General features: G+C 42.0%; 1 protein-coding gene across 8 annotated transcripts in view; it reads right to left on the minus strand.

The window, feature by feature from the left end:
* Positions 1–23,727, minus strand: part of DGKK (diacylglycerol kinase kappa) — a 524,126-nt gene that overhangs the window by 44,006 nt on the left and 456,393 nt on the right. For all 8 annotated transcript variants that reach the window (XM_069211876.1, XM_069211875.1, XM_069211872.1 and 5 more), the window contains 7 exons: positions 21,202–21,310; positions 18,995–19,134; positions 13,273–13,354; positions 7,548–7,639; positions 7,317–7,416; positions 6,646–6,913; positions 3,987–4,091 (listed from right to left, as the gene is read on the minus strand). In XM_069211876.1, the coding sequence (XP_069067977.1) occupies positions 3,987–4,091; positions 6,646–6,913; positions 7,317–7,416; positions 7,548–7,639; positions 13,273–13,354; positions 18,995–19,134; positions 21,202–21,310 (896 nt within the window). The remainder of the gene's footprint in view (positions 1–3,986; positions 4,092–6,645; positions 6,914–7,316; positions 7,417–7,547; positions 7,640–13,272; positions 13,355–18,994; positions 19,135–21,201; positions 21,311–23,727) is intronic.

The following is a 23,727-nucleotide window of genomic DNA, read 5'->3' on the forward strand; positions in this document are numbered from 1 at the left end:
TAAGAGGGTTAACTTTCCTGATCGACCTGGCAGTTTAGAACTGCACACACAAGCTCTGCAATGGCAAGCTGTTTCAAGGGTGACGTAAGTGGGTGGCACAATCAGTGCTGCAGGCCCACTAAGAGCATTTAATTTACAGACACTGAGCACAACTAGTGCATATTTCGAGGGACTTATAAGCAAATTAAATAGGCCAATTGTGTATACGCCAATGTCACCATGGTTTAAGCAAAGAGCCCAAGCACTTCAGCTCTGGTTAGCAGTCGTAAAGCTCTGAGAGTCCTTGGGTGAGCAAAAATGAAGTAAGTAAAAATAGGAGGTCTGAAGGCAAAAAGTTATGGGGGGCACACCAAGGATGCTGGGTGTAACACACTAAGTTATGTTATTTCTTATGAAAATGATCTGCTCCATGGTACAGGTGACATGGATGCACAGCTAATGTGAGCAGGTATAAAACATTGTATGGTTGACACAATAATTCTGATAATAAGAACACCTAAAAATTAGAATGTTATCATGAATAATTTCATATTCAATGTACTCTTTACTTCAACTAGTAAAGAAAATAAGAATCAGTAACTTGAAGCACATACCTAGATTTCCCCAATGTAAAACAAACATTGTAAACTGTAAGTTAATTGTTTTATGTCTCAACTGCATTATCGGATTATCTATGTAACAACTTCAGTGCAAAGTGGAATGCATATCCTGTTCAGGGGTTATCTCATGAAATGTTTCACTAGAAGGAAGTTCAATCATTCTGCCCCTAGAACATCATCTGTCTAGATGACCCAACCAGAGTGTTTCTAACAATGGCCATGAAACAGAAACAAATGCTGATATACGAATGATTCTCTTCCATTCAGCTTTGGAGAATCACCACTGACCACATATTTGAGAATGTTTTGCAATGCGCTACATATGCCTGAGACTACTTCAGAGAGCTATTCATGAGGTATCCACCAGATAGCTTATTAAGTACAGAGTCAACAGAGTAAGCAGTAAGTAGCTTAAACAAAAAGGTTTAAGTTGAGGTCACTGCAATGCCTGGGTGTGATTTAAAAGATGGTTGTGTGATCAAAAAGCAAAATATCAGCAATGTGTTCTTGAAGACTTCAGAATGCCACAAACCTAGCTACGTACCTTTTGTGATAGCTTCTATATATAACTCATAAATCTGTAAAGATAGATTTTGCTTTGCAATCAGAGAGTCTTAAAACTTGGCTAATTAATGGAACATTTAAAGATTCCAAAAGAACATATTTTATTTTGGTAAATGTGTTTCACTTTCCTGCTTGTTAGTCCATAAGCACAAGGGTGTGAGCAGTCAATAGCAAATTCAGAGGAAGACCACACTTAACATGTAATCTTTCTTTTTTTAGGTGAACAGCATTTATAGTTCATCATACAGCATAGGTGAATGACAGACAAATAAAAACTGACTTTGTGCAATTCCATTTCCTAGAGTGGAACTAAGAAGCCCTTTTACATCTTAATAATTTTGCTAGTTTCAGTAAGTCTGCCTGTCACACTATGTATTCGCTATAGGCATTGCATTTCATATTTGGGCAGACCAAGATATACTGAGCTACCATAGCCTAGTCTGGAAGTCACCAAAGCATGTACAATGGATTTTCTGGAAGCGTCTGTGAGAAAAGGGGGAATCTTTCTTAGCATTCTGAATGTGAAGAAACAGGAAGCCTCAGTTCGAGTGATATGTTCTTCTATGCACATATAAGCATCAATCCAAAAGCCATTATTCCTAGTGCTGAATGATGTTGAGGGGGAGAGCACAATTTAGCAACACACCACAGTTTGGACCAGACAGAGACTCTAGGGTTGAAAAGGAATAAAAATTTTATCAATTTTGAATGTCAGGCAGTTGTTTTTCATCTATATATTGGACCAGACGCACGAGGGCCAAAAAGTAGTACCTCTGTTTTATCACTATTGAATTACTGGCAGTTGTTGTTCATCCAAGTGGCCACTTTTTGTAGGAGTAATTGAAAGGCACAGTGTGTGGATTCTGCATTGTTTGATATGGAGGTTATCAGTTGTGTGTCATCAGCAGATGAAATTGCCTGGAAGCTGAAAGATTTGACTAGGGGTGGTATGTAGATGTTGAATAAACTCTGACTCATGGCACAGCCTTGTGGGACGCCTTGTTTGAGGGCAATCGGTATAGAGTTGAAAGGGGGAACAAAGTTAGAAAGGAGGTGAGCCAGTGTAGAGCTAAGTTGCAGAAGCCTGTCTCCAGCAGCCTATGTAAAAGAATGGAATGGGAAACAGCACCAAAGGCAGCTGACAGATCTGAAAGAATCAGGGCTGCAGGCCACCATTGATCAAGGAGGACTCGTGTGTCTTTGGAGACAGCAATCAAGGCCGTCTCCATGTTATTTCTAGGCCTGAATCCTGACCGACTCATGTCTAGAATGTTGTTATTCTGCAGGTAATTTACCTGACACTCATTAATGGGTTTCTCTGTGATTTTACTGGGTAGAGGGAGTAAAGACTTGGGTTTGTAATTGTTGGTTACAGTGATATCTGGATTCGCTTTTTTACTATAGGGATTACAAAAGAGTAGTTCTAGCAGTCTGGTACTGTGGTCTTTCTAAAAGAATCATTTGTTGGATCACATAAGGGTGGTCCAATAGCTTGTCTACATGATTGTATATTCTTTGGTGGGCATGAAGCAATTGGAGAATTAGATTATTAGGAGGGTAGTGCTTTAATTATATATTCCACGGAAATCAGCAGAATTTTTTATAACACATGTTTTGGCTGCTGGGTTGACTGACTGGGCAATGAGTCTCTGAGAAGAAAGTGCAGTTTATTGTAATTTCTTTGTAGAAGAAACCTAGTGCTAGTTCATTGCACCAGGCAAGGGAGGGAGTCATTTCATGTTTTAAGACAACAATTTGTTGACAATGTCGACGATTTCTCTCATGGAGGGGTTGTAAGAGCTCATTTTATTGGCTAGATAAGCTGCTCAGGCTTCTCAAATATGATTGTGGTACATATTTACTGCATTTTTGTAGGTTTTTCTGTCTTGTGGGAGATAATTATCTAACAAATCTGTTCACGTTTAATGCACTGTTTTTTCCTGTTGTAGATCTTCAATGAACCAGTGTTTAGAAATTTAGTGATGCATATTAGACTTGCAAGAGAAAGCCTTTGAATCCATTTGTTAAAGTTAGATCTGTTTCCCTTAATGACCTGCTCATCCTGCAGTCTGGATTCAGCTTTAAGATAAACGTGGTTCTGTGATTTCGGACAAGCCCTAGACAGAGTGCTAAATGATAGGCTGGACTTTTTTGGGGCATACAGAGGGTGAAAGCGATAGCCAGGTCCTCTGACTAGAAGACTGGCAAAGGTTTGGGACATTGCAAAGAAGAAAGATCAGAGAAGATATGGCCAAGAATATATCCAGCCTTATGCATCTGGTGATCAATTTTTTGCTGAAGTTCAGCATGCATGGCCTCTAGGACATCTTTCACAGTTTTAAGACAGGGATTCTCAAGGTTTATGTTAAGATCCCCTAGGATGGTAAAGTTAGCATATGTAATTGGCAAAGTGGTATCAAAAGACTGAGGTTCTGAGCCTGATGTGTGCACTGATGATATTCTAAATCTTTGGTGGACAGAGGGAGAAGGTTTGACTCCTCAATTTCTTTTGTTTTTACTTTTGAACCTGTCTAAGCTTTGGTTTTGTATGCCAATTGTCTTTTGTGGTTACATTTTCATCCAGGTATGCTGGTGGAATCATATTTGCTGTTTACAGGATTTGAAGATGATGTGTACCAGGAGGTAGAGCTAGTTTTGAGCCTTCGCGGTGGGAGTGGTGTGGTTCTATTTCTCCAAAAGCTTGTAGCTAGTAAGGTACAGCTGAAATCCCTTTTACTCTATGTCCATTTCACTAGGCAATATAAAAGGTCTCTTTAAAATCCACACTACATGCTTTCAATGAATTTAAATAAATATTCTTACTGAACGTATCGGAGTCCTTACTGAACTCTTCGGAGGAGTCCTTCTTGATGGAGGAGGAGGAAGGGTTTCTGTAAACCTGAGTGTGCTTGTTTTGTTCATCAACCGCTGTATGACAGAAAGGAAATAAATACAATACATTTATTGTTCAAGAGTAGAGCTATCTATTTGACTTTGTGAAGGCAATCCCAAAAAAATACATTTTTCTAAGTTACATATGAGCAGTTCTTTTGAAAGACCAATTCTCTTTTCAAGACCTGCATCTAAGATATGGCATTTTAAGCATACCCTGCTTGGATGGTTCCTGCAAGGTAAGACCTCACATACCCTATTGCAGTTTTAGGACAACTTGGTTCACAAAACTACTGCCCGTGAGGGACCATCAGGTGAAATCTCAGAAACAAGTCACCAGGCGTTCCTATATCTTACCTGTTTTTGACGTACAGCAGTCACTTATCCACATTTTAATTTAAACAGCACCCTCTAAGCATTCTAATTTTGTGATCTCCCCCCGGATAGTCATTTTCCCCCAAAAATAAATTAAGAAAGCATGGTCATAATTACATCTGAGATGTAATAAACGCATGATAAAGAAGTGTAGTAAAACCTTCACAATGTTTAAACTTAAGTGTTATGGACATTCCATATCCACTCACAAAGGATAGTAGACATCCTATAGCCTTATGGCCCACTGCTAATAGCTATACCGGTCGCTAAAGGACCTGAACCCAAGTCATAGGCCTGAGCCAGAGGCGAGGGACTATAACCAGAAAGAGGTTCTTTAACAACAGATATAGCCAGAGGCAGAAGGGCTATAAGGCTATTAGAACATCCCACATACTGAGGGTAGAATGTTATAAATTACAAAGGGAGAAACAGGAAGACAAACGTTGGAATGTTGGAGCTTCGCATGTATACCAGCCATTATAAGCTGGTTAGTTAGCCCATTGTCTTCAAAGGAGCTTTCAACATTCCAATGTTCTAATTTTGTTTAAAACATTGGCAGGGTCTCTCGCAAACCATTTGCACGCAAACATGGGACACAAACTACTTCCTTGAACCTGCTCCGGTAATGTTCAGGTTGCGATGGGTATCATTCTATGTTTAAGGCGGGTGGGGGCACACTATGTTACATCTTAGAATCAATGAAACATTCTTAGTAAGGAGCAGAGAATAATTTAAAGTATAGTGAACACTACTCTGGGCATTGTCATGAGATACACAGATGCCCTTTAATTGTGTTAATCCCATTAAGTTAAGGGTTCTGAGGTGAAAGTGACGGGCCCACTGAAGTCAAATGCAGCCTACCATATTTTGAAAACAATGCTTTAAGAACTTTTATAGAGAACTAAAGTTGTATTCTACCATTGCATATTATAGCCACTTCCTAACTGTGCTCCAAAAGTAGCTTGTGCATCTGCCAATCAGTTATAGGACACCACTCAGTATGGGAGGGAAAGTCACTGGTATTTACATGCTAATGGTACATTCTTCTGAGGCTCATGTGAAGGAAATGTTTATTTTCTGGGAGCTTTAAATGGGTGTAATAATCTCCCATGGTTTCTGATAGTTGCTTTCTCTCTCCACTGGTGGTGTTATTTAACTGACTGACATTTCACTGCAGAATCCATCACTACTCCATCACTGCTGCATTTTAGAACATAGCTAAAAACTCAGCACATCACTTGGAGGTGGGCTTCCTGCGCGTCAAATAACCAAAAACCCAGGGCTAGTGGCCTAGCACACTTTTGGATCCCCGTTGAAGTTACAGAGTTTTTGTTCTTGCCAACATATCCTGAACTGCCTCCTATTTTCTGTTGAGGGTTTAAGAGAAGGAAAATGGAATGGAAACTCTTACAAAAGGTAAACATGGTTTTTAAAAGGAACCATTTGCTTAATTTCTCTGCTGCTGCCTTCATGACTCCAGAGAGCAGGAGTAGCAAAGGAAGTTTTAAGGGCACAAAAGGAGAAACCCTGGAGAGCAGCTGCTACCTCTGGCTAGTCATAATTGATGTGCATGGACTCCATACAGCAGTTAGTCACAAAAGCCTTATAGGTCCTTACCCAAATTTCCCCTTTGCACATGCATGACTATAATTACCCCACCTCCACCATGCCAAGCACTCAGTGACATAAACAGCTACACACATCCCTTCTCAGGCACATTAAATAAATACATAGACACAGAATATGTACAAGGCTGACATCTGTGGTACTGGAACAGTTAAAGTGAACTAAGACCATCTTAAAAAGGTTTGAAAAGCACACAAATCTGAAAGTTTTAGAAAAGTTGTAACAAAGACATAGGAGTTCCATTATGGTTGAGTTATAATATTTCTATTTTGACAGCGGTTAGGAAGTGAAGGGTATAGTAAACTGAAATATCCCTTCATGCAGTCCCCCTTGAAACATGAAATAACAAGGTAAAGATAATTTGTCTATTATTCATTTATTTAAATATTCATAATTGGGAAGCCTGCAACAGCATGATGATCTGGAAACCCTGCAAAGGGATAGGTACATGTTAAGGCTTCAGGGTCGTCTGTACATTATGACAATTATTTCTACTTCCGCCCTTGTACTGCCTTCCTTTTCCCTCACTGGCCCAAACATGTTTACAATACAGCAAACAAATGTACCCCCTTCTCATCAACCACCTTACCCTTTTCGGTTTGCTCAATGATCTGTCTCAAAGCTTTCTTCAAGCTGTTGGCACGCAGCATGAGTTGCTCCTTTGACTTGAATATTCTGGGCACTGCGTTGGGTCTGTAGTCTTCCATGGAATCCTCCTTTACACCGGTCTCTTTGTTGCCCTCCTTCCCCTCTGTGTAAGTCGTAGTGTTGCCGATGCCTGCAGGCACAATAATGGCCTGCGATTCATCATTTAGAGCTAAGACCAGGGAGTCTAGCTTGTCATTGAGCATTTTACACTGAAAAACAGAACACAGCATCATAGTCAATCAGGTCACAAGTCGGTGCGTAAGGACAGCCATGGAAAGGGAAATACAACCTAAAACAAATTCTCAACCCCCAAAAAATATGCAGCCAAGAAAAACATTCTTATAATGGTGGATCTTAATCAATTCCCCTGCATGGCTGGAACATATTCACATTATGCTCCTGATGACTTATTTATTTAAACCCATGCATTATTGCAGATGATGCCAGAAGATTGTGCGCAAAACTCAATGTCTGAGCATCATGGAAGTGTCTGTGGCCTAAAAACATCTTCTTGCCATTCCCCCAATGGACTGAATGTGGAAGAAGTGTTGAGTTGCCTCCATGAAACTGACTTAAACTGGGAGGATCCATGTAAACATGCATAGCCCTTACCTTCTTTGACATAGCATCAGCTTCCTCCTTGTTCTCTGTAACTCGTTCATAAGCCTTTCCAACCTCTGCCACAAATTCATTCACTGTTTGGCACAGGAACCTACAGCAGTGGGTGAGAAAGGTGAGTGGATGAAAAATCAGAGGTGGAAGTAAAGAGATGTAAAGCAAAGGGTTGGAAGAAGATAGGGTGAAGAAATAAGCACGTGCACAGGCAAAGAGGATATTGCTTACTTCCCAGAAGATATGACATCACAGTGTTTGTCAGATTCCAAGATTTTTGCCAGGTGAGTGGCCACGGAATCAGCATAGTGGGCTATCTGTGCCTGTGGAATTGAAAAAGTCAGATGTATTAGGAGAATGGAAGCTCTACACAAAGTTGTCATTAGTAAGTAGAAACAAAGGGCTGCACTCGCTACATGATCTAGCAATCCACTACTGAAATGCTACGGAAGCCTGCCTCGTAGGTTATATTGTGCTGCTTTCTTGTGCAGGGTATTACAGTGTGTTTAAGCCCCCTTAAAGTGCTTTGGCAGATGGAGATAGGAGATATGAAATGAAGCAGCAAAAACAAAGGTGCAACTCAGCTCAATATATGGGGTCAATTTCCTACAGGACCAAAAATATTTCACATTCAAGCCACTTTCACCTTGAGATCACTGGTTAATAGCTACCCTTTTTCAAGGCAGATGATGAAGCTCCACATAATCATACTTGGAGCATGTTTTGGGGCTTGTGTGTAATTATTTTCTTTTTCCCCTCTCTTCATAGTGCGTCTGTCTGTCTTAGCACAGTAAGACTGAAAATGTTTTAGAATTTTACTTTATGACATCTCACTGTGTGTCTATCAGAAGTTACTCTTCTCTTTAGTAGAGAGTTGTGTGCACATTCCCTTAGGTGGTTTAAAGACTAAGGGCTTGATTACGACCTTGGCTGACAGGCTACTCCATCACACAAATGATGGATATCCCGCCGTATTACAAGGCCCATAGGATATAATGGAACTTGTAATACGGCGGACCGATAACCGTCACGTTTGTGATGGAGTAGCCCATCCGTCAAGGTCATAATCAGGCCCTAAATGCTTCCTGATATGTGTTGACATGATTTGCTTAGATTGTTATGAAAACAACATTGAACTTAAAAAGAAAATTTGATTAAGTCCAACTATGTAACACCAGTTACTGAACTCAATATAAAGGTTAGCTGACAATATATGAGATGGTGGCTGCATTCTAGCTCCCGTTGAGGAGATAGTCTTGTTACCAACATCATTTGCCTTTGTTTGGTAGCTGCACTATTTAAACCCAACATAACATAAAATAACATAACATGACCAGACATACCATGCAATACCACTCAATGCCATAACATAACAAGATATTGACAACCTCTGATTCATAGACTTGCTTCTTCCAGAAAAGCTGGGCAACCCACTTATAGTGAAGGTGGTGCTCATTAATATATTTTGACATGCTGACAGGTACCCACCTTGCCAGTAGCTCACTGGCATGGCTAGTATATTAATGTAAATTCCACTATAAAATGTACATAAACTCTGTAAAGCTGGCATTATTTATACTTTGAAATAGAAAGAGAAAAAACAAATACTAAAGGAAATCTCTTCAAACTAATTTTAGAGCGCTCTAAACTCTACTTACATATTTTCATAGTAGAGGCACAATTTCTATGTTACAAAAGAATAGATGAGATTTTAGACAAATTCCTGCTCAAGTACCAGCTTATTAATCTTCCAGAATTTCAAAACATGGAAAAATGGACGATATTTTTCTAAGAGAAAACCTGGAACCTTACAATACTGTTGCTGTGATACTTATTCCATATTATAGTTATGGTACTTACATAAAAGTTTCTTATTACTATGTATTATGATGGGCACAGAGTCACGTAGGCCATTTCTACAATTTAAACGTTGTGTTTAGGAGCTAGCGCACACAAAGAAAATGCTGACGTCAGTGGCATGGACACAGAGACATGATTGTTACCAGAATGTCTAACCTTGCCCCAGCCATAAAGGAATGGAGATCAGACTGTAGTGCACTGCCCTGATGTCTAGTCCTTTTTACAAAATGTAGAGGCAGACTGTTAAAATTGGGCTATACCAATGTGTCACTGGCTGGTGTCCAGAGGCTAAAGTCCTGTTCTTAGAACCATGGGGCTAGGCAGCCATAACACCTAGAACACAGGATCTATTTGACAGGGTCCTCCGTTTGGCTGACATTTCATTTGTTATTTGGATTTTGAAAGCCATCTTCTTCCAGCCCCTTGTGTGAATGTGATGGAGGGGTACGCTTTTGGGTTCCTTGAACCAAAGACTTGGAAGAAGCATGGCATTAAAAACCGAAATACTTCAAAGTTGTATTTATTTATTTTGTATGACTCGTCCCTATTTGCTCTTCTTGGTTGTATTTTACTTATACTGATCAATCAATCAATAAAAAAAATTTATAGAGCGCACTACTCATCCGTGAGGGTCTCAAGGCGCTGGTGGAGGGGGGGAGGGAGGAGGGTTACTGTTCGAACAGCCACGTCTTGAGGTTTTTTCTGAAGAGCAGGAGGTTCTGAGTCTTGCGGAGGTTGGTGGGGAGGGAGTTCCAGGCTTTGGGGGTGAGGTAGGAGAAGGTTCTGCCTCCGGTGGTGGCGCGTTGGATGCGGGGGACTGTGGCGAGTGCGAGGTCAGCGGAGCGGAGGTAGCAAGTGGGAGTGTGGAAGTTCACTCTTTCGTTGAGGTAGGTTGGTCCAGTGTTGTGGAGGGATTTGTGTGCGTGGATGAGGATTTTGAAGGTGATCCTCTTGTTGATCGGAAGCTAGTGAAGGGATCTGAGGTGTGAGGAGATGTGTTCATGGCGTGGGAGGTCCAGGATGAGGCGGGCGGCTGCGTTCTGGATCCTCTGGAGTTTGCGTTTGAGTTTGAGTGTGGTGCCGGCGTAGAGGGCGTTCCCGTAGTCTAGCCTGCTGCTGATGAGTGCGTGGGTGACGGTCTTTCTGGTCTCTATGGGAATCCATTTGAAGGTTTTTCGCAGTATGCGGAGTGTGTTGAAACAGGAGGAGGTGAGTACTGATGAGGTTAGTAAGGGTGATGGGGAGCCTCAGCCAACTGAGCAACAACCAGTTTACAGAGCCAAGATTTGCCGGTGCTCCAGGAGGAAACTATGGGGCACATTTAAGAAAAGCGGTGCTGCACCCAGTACAGCACCACTTTCCTTGCACCCCTTAGCGCCCCCTACTGCCACCATGTGCACCCCGTATCTAAGATACAGCGCACCATGGCACAGGGTAGGGGGTAATAGCGTCACAATTTTGGCTCTAACCCTGAAAAGTACATAGGGTCAAATTGTAACCAATGGTGGGCCCCCTTTTAACACCTGCTCTGAGCAGGCGTTAAAAGTAGCCAATAAATATGGCGCAAAGAAATCTTTTAGATTTTTTGTGCCATTTTTTCGGCCCCCGCCCAACAGGGGAACGCCCCCTTTGCATACATTATGCATGGCGCATGCATAATGTGGTGCAAAGGGTTACGCAATGCATGCATTGCGTAACTTTGAAAATATGGCGCCGCGTTTTTGCCATAATATCGCCACATCAGAGTCAAAAAAATTATACCAATGTGGCGATATATAGTGCAAGGGGCTTTTAAATTTGCCCCTATGTATTGAGAATTCATATCTGCTTTACGGAGAGAGACTTCATTTGGGCCCATGGCTTCTATTATGGCACAATTTCCTCTTTGAAGGCTGGTGAGTGTATTGTTTTAGGCAGAGAGATGTCAGTGGAGACCAAGTTGAAAAAAGCAGGAATATTTCTGGTTGAGAATTCGAAACTGAAGATACAGATTTCCAACACAATAGTTTTTAGCAGCTCGGTAGCCAGCATAACATTTTTAACTTTTGACTAGGCTGCACTGCAATATATTCATTCAAAAGTCTGTCTCTGCCTTCCTGTCAGGAAGTTGACATTCGAAAGTCATAACTTCCTGTCCACTTCAATATCGTAGACTCACTAATGTTTCTTCTGTACCATAATGTATCGTATTGTTCTTTGTTTCCAAAGACTTTACTAAAGTACATCAAAAGATACTCGGAATGCCTTTGTCTCTATACTGTAATGTGCTGTACTGTTCCTTATATACAAATACTTTACTGAAACAAACCCATAGATGTGTGGATCATCCGGACTACCCATCTGAGCTCATCTTCATGCCTTTTCATTGAAAATGATGATCTCATAAATTAAAAGAGCATCTGGGTATTGGCTTTCTTGAACAAGCATTTGCAATGCAATGGGTCTCGCGTTTGCTCGAGTTAGAGCGTTGTAAATTCCTAACTGGACTTTTCTTGCCACTTAAATTGAAAAGGAAAAGTCAAACAGTTGACATAAGCGGGGCAATTCAAAGTGCCATGGCAGCCATGAGCGCGAAAGAGAGACACAAAAGAAAAAGAAGTTCGCTCGCAGTCAAACGTATCAGCAAACGTGCAATTACCCATGTAACAGGGTCGATGGCTAAGGCGGTAACAAAACTGCCCCAAGGAAGGACAAACGTAAAGCATTTACCAATGATGATAACGAATTTTTGAAAGGCAAGCCCATGAACGAGTGATAATGATGTGCATGCGGTGGGCGTGGTTAAAAGCCCACAGATAGATTACAACACCTCAGAGCGCTTGTGCGCATGACCTAAAAACTACCTGAAGAAGGTAAAAAGTGGCTGGGATAATCTAATGTTGATCCTGTCATATTTGTATTTGCTCCACATCTAATCTTAGAAAACTTTACCCTTAATTCATCAAGAAGGGCACAGTTACATTTCTCCTATTTTTTAGGCAGGTTCTTGTTTCTCAACATCCTATTAAAAAAGAAGAACGCAAGCTAGAAAACACTGCACAGCCTGATGACCCTCAGGAAATTCTTGAAAACCACATTGTTCAAGGAGGGTTTTAATTCCTAATCAGGTTCCAATAGGACCACCTTCCACCCTAAGGAGGGGCGACTACAAGATGGTGACTCAGGAGCCAGCACGGATGTATTTATCAAGAATAGAACCAAGGGACACATGTACAAAGATTTCTTCTTGTCGCAAACGGCCCGATTCACAGAATCGGGCCGTTTGCGAAAAGAAAAAAAGCATTTTCCAATGCACAAACCCAATTTTGCTATTCGGTAATCTCTTTACCGAATCGCAAAAAGGGTTTGAGAGTTGCAATTAGGAAGGGGCGTTCCCTTTCTAATTGCGAGTCGCAGTGTGATGTGTGATTGTAAATGCGGTCACAAAACAATCGCAGTTAGCACCAATTTTAAATTGGTGCTAACCCACTCGCAAGTGGGAAAGGGTCTCCAAAGGACCCTTCGTGTATGGATGCGGAAATATTTTTTCACAGCAGACAGTGGTACACGGACTACTGCCTGCTCTGAAAAATGAAAAGAAAACTTTTCAATTTTTTTTAAATGCGACCTATTTTCCTCTAAGGAAAACGGGTTGCTTTAAAAAAAAAAAAAAATGCTTTATTTAAAAGCAGTCACAGACATGGTGGTCTGCTGTCCCCAGTAGGCCATCATCCCTGTGAGTGCAGCCATTCCCAATGGGGTCGCAAATTGCGACCTACCTCATGAATATTTATGAGGTAGGTCACTTGCGACCCCATTGGGAATTGCAAAGAGTGTCATTGACACTGTAGTACATCAGGTTTTGTGACTCGCAATTTGCGAGTCGCAAAACCTGATATTTGTACATGTGGCCCCAAGTTCTCTAGATTTATGAGATGCGTACCCATCACTGGTTTGAACATAACACACATTCCATTAACACCAAGAGCTACAAACTAGTCTTTGAAGACATGTCAGTAGGGTGCCCGAAAGATGAATACAGGAGTCAATTTTACCAGATGGCCATGGACTGTGGAGCTTCCACAACAGGTGAGATCTTGCATGAGAAGCCACAAACCTGTATACTGTAATCCACATTTTCATATTCGTTCATGGAAGGAGGTGAATTTTTGGGAGACTCGTAGGTAAATATGCTCCACCTAAGAGAGAAACATAAACAACATAGGTGTAAAATTCAATGTTATGATCAAGCAGATATGCATAGCCCAGTCGGGTCTTCCACTCTCACCATTCAACGGAGAGATATTGGTCTTCTAGGGTTCACCTCAACACGCAGGCTTCCATCACCTCTGCACATTCCACTGAGCGACTCCTACCCACGGACCATTACAGTAGCTACTCTATAGATATTTGTTGGGCTTCACAAAGGGAGGGGCAGTCAGTAATGTCAGAGACAGCGATGCTTTCTACTCCCTGTTTCTAGATATGGTTGTGGCAGGCCTGGAAGAAGGATTCAGACTATGGATGTCACTTAGTGGCCAATAGAGGGAGAAGCTGCGACTTCCCCCTACCGTGGCCTATGGCGCGCCTGGCAGTGCCACAGCTACCCATGGTCTCAGGGGTCATGAATGCAGTGGCATAAACAGAAAGTACACAGGTCCCTTTTAGCCCTGTTTATTTTCTGTAGTTTTCAGTCCTTGCCTTGGTGTCTCTTCAGCAAATAGAAGGCTGTTGCGGCGCCAACGCTTGGACAAGAGGTCCACCATGTTTTGTGTTTTAGAATTGAATTCTGCGCGGTGTTACTTCCGCTGATGCTAGCATTTTGCTGAATGGCCACCAATGACTCAGGCAAGTTCTGTGCTTCAACGAGGGACTGTGCTTTTAGCTTGGTCTGCAGTGGCTCCTCACTGAAGACCAGGGCCGGCCCTAGGGCGGTGCGAGTGGTGCCACCGCACCGGGTGCTAACTTAGGGAGGGGGTGCATGTTTGCAAGTGTATTATGATTTTAAAAGCACCTGCTGCAGCGATTCCTTGCCTCCAGTAGTTTTCAGGCAACAATAAAAATTGTCAAGATAACTCTGGCGATTAATGTTCTGCCCGGAGAGAGATCGGAGTTTTGAGGGGCACTGTTAAAGGGTGAAACCGAGGCAATCCATGGTGGAGGTGGTCATGGGAGGGGGGCGCCAACACACATTGTCCCACAGGGTACCACCAGCACTAAGGCCGATCCTGCTGAAGACGCACCACCATCCTAAAAGTTTGGTCAGGGTGACAGGCTGAATTGATACTTCTTTTCCATCTGCAACAGATCACAATCACTTACCCATTTTGAGTGATCAAATCACTGTATTCCAATCTGAGACTGGTTTTGGCTCTCAGAAGCAAATGGCAAACATACCTGCATGAATCATGCACCGACTGCCAGCATCAACCATACCCTCTTTTTACCTTCTTTGTCCATCTCCCGTCTCCTGTTGGAAGTGCAGGTGTGCCGAAGACACAGAGCAACACACCTCAGCTGTGGTAACCTGCCAGGTCCTCTCTCAATCAATCAATCATGGGTTTGTAAAGTGCGGCTAATCACCCATAGGGTATCAAGGTGCTCAAGGCCCTTTCTGAGGACTAGCGCCAACTGAGCCCTCATATAGGAGGTTTTAAACACGCATTAGATGTGGCATCACGCATGGGCAGTCTGGGGGCACACACTGACTCAGCCCTGTGAATTGAAGTATCTTCAAGTCACATTTAAAGGGAACTCATCTACCTTCTTAAGGTTGAGTTTGCACAGTGGCTAATACATTAGCTTCTTTTATATACCTTCTCCAAAATGCTCTGTGTTGCTATGTACTCAATTTACAATTACCAGCAATGGGCATTCATTTCCAGCAGCATGTATTAGCCAACATGTGTTTAGACAATTGAAAGGATGGCACCCCTGTTAAAGTGTAATTAATCAATTAATAATTTTGGCTATTACACGTATTAGGAGCTTGAAATGTGAAAACTGCATTAAAAGTGTAAACGTGTGTGTTTTAAAAATTGTGGTTGACATGTGGATGTCCACCATCACGAAGAGTATGTGACATAATAATTAACACTGGAGAGTAATGTGCTTACACATATTGAGTAACCTAGTATTAATTGAATCGTTATGAATAGTCAAAAAAGTGTTTTTTTATGGTTTGAAAATTAATATTGTTTTATATTCGTGTATTAGCATCAGCAAATGCTTAGGCCTTAGGTTTTTTTTTATTTCCACAGCACAGACTTGCAGCAGTGCTGACTTCATTAAATTCCTTTGCAAACTTTATATAATATGTGTGCTTTCTCTGAATACCTTCACATCAGTAGAATAATGACATTTTCATTCTGTACTTTCCTGTAATAAATATTGCTAGTCTAAACAATGGACCTAATCTCTGTAAGGAAGTGTATTAGATAAACTGTTGTGTGTCCTGTGTTTTTAAAACATTGTTAATATTTCACAGAAACTGGTAACCAAAGGGAGGAACACGTGATGAAGATCGCAACAATTTTGAAGGAAGAGTCACATCTGATTGGTCATTCACTAACCCACCACAAAGTCTTGTCCAATAGGAAAATAGCTGACATATTTCGGGACTTTAATTAAGCAAACTTTTAGAGTTTCAGTTCAGTTCTCGCTTGTTCTTAGTGGAGTTCTGACCAGTTTAAAACGTGTTCTGTTCTGTTCTTAGTGCTGCGTATGACTTTCATGCATGTCATTAACATTTCAGATACTTCAGCACTAGTCTTACTGAGCTCTTTCCCCTCCCTAACTCCACTTCCGAATGAAGACCTGTCGGTTCCTGTGCCCAGCTGACGAAGACACTGCTTTAAGCTGTTCCTATTAGGAGAGGTATCACAGAAATGCATTTGTTTTTCCTTTACAGGTTTTTCCTATGCCTTTAGAAATCCAACTGCATTTTGGTTAGTGCCATAGATAGATTCTTTCCAAATGACCTTTAGTCTGTTTTTGACTTTTGCCTGTGACAAAGCCCCGCCCCACACATGCTTTTCAGATTTGTGATAGTAATAGGGATGTTTAATCTGGATGTATGTTAATTGATTTTGACTGTTTCATCTGCACAACTAATACATTCAATTGCTTTAGTACAAATATGTGTGTTATTTTCCTGTATCATTCTTTTCAAGTATATTGTTGTTGTACTTGTCAGACTGAGACTTTTCAGACGCTTTAGATATCCTGTTCTGTTTCTATATTATTATCAATTGGTTTTGCACATTATTCACGTGACTTTAGCATTGTTAATTTAAGGGCAATAAATGCTTGAACTTTACTAAACTGGTGCGGTGATTCATGGCCATGGTGTGCTAGTTACTGACTCCTTTCACATATTGCTGTTGAATGTCTTTATAGTTTGGTTTTGATGCTCTTATTACTCCTTTCTAAGTCAAAAGGTCCGAGTCGGCCTCTGAGGGTAGTTGATGTTTCTACCCTGCTATGTGTCACCTCCGCGTCATTAGGGGGGGTGGGAATCACACGTTGACAACCCAAATATCCAATAATTACATATGGTTAGTATAAATATAGTCAATTGTTACATAACCTTTGGTGATAGGTGTATTTCCACACAGTTCACCAATGAGAAAAGAAGCATCCAAATCAAGATCTTTTTTCAAGCACTTTATTCTGGATTCTTCCATTAGTTATCCAAAACATACAATTTTATTTAATCCTTCTTTACAACGGTAAGCATGTACCCACGATGGCTCAGCTAATGCGTTACGACCCATATTTAAGAAAAAGTGGCGCATCTGCTATGATGCGCCACTTTTTCTGCACCTCCCCTTACCGGCACCTAACAACACCATGGATATGCCGTATTTATAATACGGCGCACATGGTGGTTGTTAGTACAATCATGTCAACATTTTTGACGCTATTGTGGCGCTTTGCTACAATAGCGCCAAAAATGTTGACGATAGTGCAGAAAAGTGCAAGGAGGCCCATAGGCTACTGTGGGAGCGTCATTTTAGCAGGCAGGTGTTGAAAACAGCGCCAAACGTAGCGCAGTGAAACCTTTTAAATTTCACTGCGCTATTTTTACATGCCTGCTAGCGTCGGAACGCCTCCCCATGCATACATTATGCCTGGCGCAGGAATAATGTGGTGCAAGGGGTTACAAAGTGGAGTAATGCATGCGTTGCACCACTTTGTAAATATGGTGCGGTAGAAAAGCCACTTTAGCGTAAAAGAAATGACAATATGGTGGCATTAAGGTGGCACCCGGGACTCTTAAATATGCCCCTACGTGCAAGCACCATCGGACTTCATCAGGGCAATCGTCAAAGCACAAAATTCACTATTTGTGATTCGTTCTCAAAAATGTTTGTCTATAATTCATTTCTACGCAGGAACTCGTTCCTCCTCCCCCGACTCCGACGAAAGACTAGCCTGCTTTGGAATGCGTTCATAAATGTGTTATAAATAAGTGTCCCTTTTCCATTTTTACAGATTTTTACAAGTGAATGCTGCAGAAAACCATCAGTTCTTTTGACTGTACTAAAGATGGGGAAAAAAACAAAAATTACGTTTTTATCGGTTATGCTCAATGTCGATAATAATAAATGCCCAGCAAACTGCTGTTCGTACTGACAGAGGAGTTAAAAAAGAGACTATGTTTTCTAATGAAACTTTAAAAAACAGCACCTGCACTTGTGTTTTGACCTCTAATAATATTGTTTTCAGATGAGATTATTGCATAGAACTGATGCGCCATAGATATATATATATATATATATATATATATATATATATAACACTGAGACCCATTAGTCAGCCACGTGCTAATATGTTCTTACCAGTTAAATAAACGTGGAAATAGACCAACTGCGGCTTAGTTTTTTTAACGAAACTCAAAATAAATATGGAAAAATACAGATAAAATGAGCAAGCAATAAAATGGATCAATACAGATCGGAAATAAATACCATAACACCTGAAGCCTGACTACACTTGACCTACAGAACAACACAGTGAAGCTGTTCAAACAGAGCATTTCCAAAGAGTATCAATGGATGATAACCAATGATGGATGACTCGCTGGATATTATACTAATGGATGAACAAGCAATCAAAGAATACAATAAATTCCAATCCTACGGGGACATAAAATAACTCTAACAAAAGAAAAACCGGAAGCAGGTGGATCTGTTAACTGGTGACTTGCGGACACAATCAGAATATGAGTTTAAACACTGTGTATTCAATAAACATGTATTTGAAGTTTATTTTTTTCTTGACTTTTTAATGAAAGTCTGTGATCTATATTTACGTCTTTGTTCTAGCAAAAAAATAACATTATTAATGTTGGGGTTAAAGGTTAAACCTAGTGCCGGAAGCAGTAACACACCTTACTGCCTGACACCATGTCAGGGAGACTCATCTTTTTGTGTTATGGCAGGTAGCAGATGGAAACGCTGTTCAATAAATTAAAGTCAAATCAACATCATAACAGATCAGATTAGTGATTTAAAAACCCAGTCAAAATGTTAAGAATGGAAAAGTGTTTAAAGTTTTTAAGTCTAATTTATAGAAAGTCCCTTTTACTTTTTGGATAGAGACTGCCTCGACAGACCTTAAAACTTCTCGTCTCTGAACAAATACCCTGACTGCCTCAGATCCCACCTAAGTGTTTCAGACGGGTCCTGCTCGGATGAGAGTGAAGGATGCTCTCTGTTTTGATAATCCTGCTCAGCCAATAGAATTTAAACATGAATTACAGCTGCGGCCTTCTAGGTCCGCACCTATATGGCACCCATAGCAGTGGGCGGTGTTGCTTCCTGGCCATGGCTTACCTGTCCAGCATTTTGGTGGTGGCCCGTTCCAGCTTCTCAAGGATCTGAAGAAGCTGGGCATCGTCGTCGCACAGACTTCCCCAACCCAGCACTCTGGCGAGGTCATTGCCCGTCCCCAAGGGCAGGACACCGAGCTGGCACTGCAACAAAGACAAAGGGCTCTCAGTGAGATCGAGCAAAAAAATGCATCTCGGGGAATGGGAGACAACAACCGAAATAGAAACAGAGAGGTATAACTGCAGGCAGACATCGTAGATGTTAAAGGAACATTACTTGACCCTGGCAGATTTAACATTTCTGTGTTTTTTTGCCATTATTTACAGAACAGTATGTACTCACTACCCTGCCATGATGTAATTGTTGAAAAATGAAATTGAACGCTATACAAAAGGTTCACTCTCCTTTGTTAGCCAAATAAAATATAAATATCATTTATTTAACCAAAGCAACGAATTGATGCCTTAATTAGGCCAACAGAGGCATTTGCTTGGAAGCTTTTGTCACAACCATTATTTATCCAAGCTGGTTCCCAGTGAAATATTCCAGAGATGAGGCAAAACATTAGATGTCTTCACCTGTACAAGGTGTCTGCTTGGCACTGTGTGGCAACATTTCTCTCATGGGAACAGTGAGTATACATATAAAGCCCATTCTTTTAAAAAAAGGATGCTCAGAGACATTTGTCTTGGTACCACACTGGTGATGTTACAATGTATCTGTCTCAATGTTTCTTTTCCCCTCAAAAACAATTTGGGCCTTAAGGTGTATTTTATCAGCACCCCAAGCCCCGCCCACAGACCCCCAATAAATGCTTATGCCCTCCTCTGGACGCTCGTTAGTACATCCCCAGACTCGTGAGGCCAGGGGGTGGGTAGTGTCGGGAAGGCAGGCAGAGCTGGGCTGTAAACCGTCATGCCTCTGACACGCCAACAGGTCTGTGGCAAGGTCTGTGACACACCAGTCTCAGCACTGAGTCCCACACACCCGCAGCATCTTTGAGCGGCCTGTAGACAAAGGCTGGTGAACCCACTGCCCTGCATGTGGCTGGGTCCAAACTGTGGTGGCATGGTGAGCAAAAGAGCGATGGATTTAACCCAGATCTGTGACTGGAGGTGAGTGTTTGAAAGGTTTCAGCCCTCCGTCCATCAATCCTTTTGTGTTGCTGCATCGTGAACGAGCTGGCAGTGAAATGTATAGTCAGTCACCCTCCACAGTGATGCCTCTGGTCGGCTGCTACAGATGGGGCACAACCGGTACAACATGAGATGTGTACTAGGTGGAGGCCGGCCATTGTGGACACGGGTAGTCCTCTATTGAGTTACTGTCTCGAATGATCAGAAAAGTGCTATCATCTATGAGAAATCACCCAAGCACTACTGATGTCACTAATACTACTATTACTACTATTAGGTATTCAACTACTACTACTATTGGGGCTGCTGCCCCTAAACCAAATACTGAAAGTAGCAGTGTATCTACTACTGGCATGAATATTACTCCTACTGGTATTAATGTCACCACTTCTATTACTCCTACTACTTCTAAACAGTAGAACTGGTAGAAGAGGCACAAGTGGGAGACAACCCCTTAACGGGAGTGGTAGAAAAAGCACAAGTGAGGGAAAACTCCCTTAAAAGGAGTAGTAGGAGAAGTACAAGCATGGGGCAACCCCCTTAAAACAAGTGGTAGAAGAGTCACAAGCAAAGAACAAACCCCTTAAAACAAGTGGTAGAAGAGGCACAAGCAAAGAACAGACCCCTTAAAACAAGTGGTAGAAGAGGCACAAACAATGAGTAACCCCCTTAAAAAAAAGTGGTAAGAGAGGCACCAGCGAGGCACATCCACCTTACAACAGGTGATAAAAGCACAGGTAAGGCACAGTCACTTTAAAAATAGTGATATGAACTGTATGTATAGTTTTGTTATTTCGGCAAAGGAAACTAATGATTTAAATATTTATGTACTTGATTTATTACAGTGGTTCTGTCCAAATGATTTTGTTTGTGTGAACAGTAGAGCCTGGGTTCTTGGTGATGTAATAGGACTGTGGAAAAATAAGTGATTGTCAACATTTGGTTTGGCTTCTGGCTAAGTTGCTAGAAAAGTTGTGTTTGTTTTGCTGCTGTTTTAACCTCCCACTGCAGAAACACAGTCTGGTGCTAGGAACCCAGATCTGGTGCAGAGGAACAAAAAAAACCATTTCTCACTTGCTTGTGCAATCCCAGCTTGTCGATTTCTGAGAGGACCCAGCCCACGCTGCCATCGCCGCCACACACCAAGATTCGAAAGGTGGAGAACTTCAGGAACAGACGTAAGCTGCCAAAGGAATAGGAAACAAGGTTAACTTCTGTGAAGACAAGCTACAGAAGGAGTAATGGTGTGAGCAGTGCTGCACGTCACATTAACATATTATTCATAGAATTTTTAGTGTGTTTGATGCATATCCGCATTTCTTGGTGCTGCAGTGGTGCAGTGTGAAGCATCCTTTCTCTACACAGTCTGGGCCAGTTTAATGACCTTTGCACCCAGTGCAACACAGCTTTGCATGCAGAGATTTGTCAGTGCACACACATTTGAGCAGACCTCTGCAAGGTTGACATTTGCACTGAAGGGGTAGATTGACAAGCCCCTTGCGCAGCCTTATGATGCTAAGGAAGCGTTTAGGTGGCCATTTCCCTGTGCCATATTCCAACCCCTTATGCCACATTATGCCTGCGCCATGCATAATGTATGGAAGGGGGGGTGTTCCCAAGCAGGGAGGACGGAAAAAATGGCACAGTGAAATTTACAAGATTTCACTGCACCTTTTTTCCATCATTTTTAAAGCCTGCTCACGGCAGGCATGAAAGTGATGCACCATAATAATCTGTGGGCCTCCCTGTGCTGGGCTGCACTAGTGCCAACATTTTTGGTGCTGGTGCAGCAAAGCGCCACATCAGCGTCAAATGTTTTGGCGCTGTTGTGGTAACGACCTCCATAGTGCCACACATTGTAAATATGGCGCAACCAAGGTGTCGTTAATAGGGGGCAACTGGACGCAACTAAAACGGTGCATCGGGACAGATGCACCACTTTCTTGTAAATCTGCCCCAGAGTTTTTACACCAGCACATTGATACAGGCGCTACTTGCCATTGAGTGGAGTTGTTGTTTATGGCCCGGTTAGTCAGTGTAAATGCTGCTCTGCGAGGCTCATTCTATGTGGATGTCAGTGTAAAGATACCCTGCCCAGGGTAACGTGTGTAATCTGGCCCAGCAAGCTGCACAGGGTCAAGTATCTCTAAATGGTCTTGACTTGTCCCTCCTTCATGGTTCACTCCTCGCTATATTTTTCTCTTTCCCTCCCTCCCTCTGACTCTCTCCCATCTCCTTTTCTTTTTCTCATTGTCCTTTTTCTGCTGCCCTCTACTTATTTTCCTGCTGGTTGCTGTACCTCTCTTTATGGCTAGCCAACAAAGTAACTCAGAGAACCAAGCCAGGGATCAGGCTCGGCTCTTAAAGCCCGCGCACAAACCTAGCCCTGAAAATATTTGCTGTGTGAATCATACAACAAACATCAAGTAAAATATTATGATGTCCCTTTAAAATTTAAAAAGTGTATTTCTTTACCATATTGAAGCTTTGACATTAATAGGTCACATTATAGCACTGCACTGAGAAGTGCTTTTTAAAAGTGGTTGTTTTTAAACATGAACCATTAGTGCACTAAGAGGCAAGGTAGAAGTCATCTAAACCCTGTATGTAGCTGAGATTATTATAGAGCAACTTTATAGTCTATTGTACCAAGCATAGTAGTTTTTTGTACATCTGGTGTTCTAAACTCACATATTAGGAAGTGCTTGAAGACATGATAAGGAAGAAAATGGGTTTTTGATTACATAAAATATGTGCCTAAGATCACACAATTTAAGTGCAGGAGCCATGATTTGGCCAGACTCTGTGGTCACCCACTAAATGGGTATCTATTTGTCTTTCACTATCTTAGTTGTTTTCAACCTCCTTTGTTAGTTTTATATAGTGCAAACCAGTTGTGGCTCGCAGCACGCGGAAGGGCAGAGCAGCACGTGAGGGGGGTCATAATAATGAAATAAAAAAATAAACCCTTCCCTTGCTCGGTGCCGCAGCACTGCTCCATGCGCTTTTCCTCAGCAGGCATAGGCTCCCAGCCTGACCAGCAGGCAATCCTGATGCTGCTGAAGGCAGCGTCTGGATTGACTGGGAGCGCCTAGCCAGGGTGCTCCCAAGCAGACTGGGAGCCTGGGCATGCTCTCTCCAGCCCGGCAACACAGTGCAGAGCTGGAGAGAGTCCACTGTGCATGTGTGTTTGGCGGGCCCGAGACGGCCGGACAGCATAGAAGCACGGTGAGAGGTAGTGCTGTACACTTCCCCTCAGTGCACGTCACAGCCTGTGGCCCCGCCCCTTTTACCAAAAATAATAATAAACATAGTTTATTATTTTTGGGGGGTAAAAGGTTTGCAGCTGCTGCTTCTGGCGGGGGGAGGCTCCTCCACCCTAATGAAGGAGCTGCCCCTGGTGCAAACTCAAATCAAAGGTATTGAAGTGCTTTACATGAGCACCAATTACATTAAATAAGGCCACATTCGTTGTTTATAAGCACAGGGCAAATAAAGTGTTTTGCTCCGAATTACAGGATGTTCAGCCAATGCCAAGAATTGAACTTGGTTCCCCTGGCAGGTAACGCCACATGTTGCGTAGAGGGAGGGTGGCAAGCT

Source organism: Pleurodeles waltl, chromosome 10, assembly GCF_031143425.1.
Source record: "Pleurodeles waltl isolate 20211129_DDA chromosome 10, aPleWal1.hap1.20221129, whole genome shotgun sequence".
NCBI classification, from domain to species: Eukaryota; Metazoa; Chordata; class Amphibia; order Caudata; family Salamandridae; genus Pleurodeles; species Pleurodeles waltl.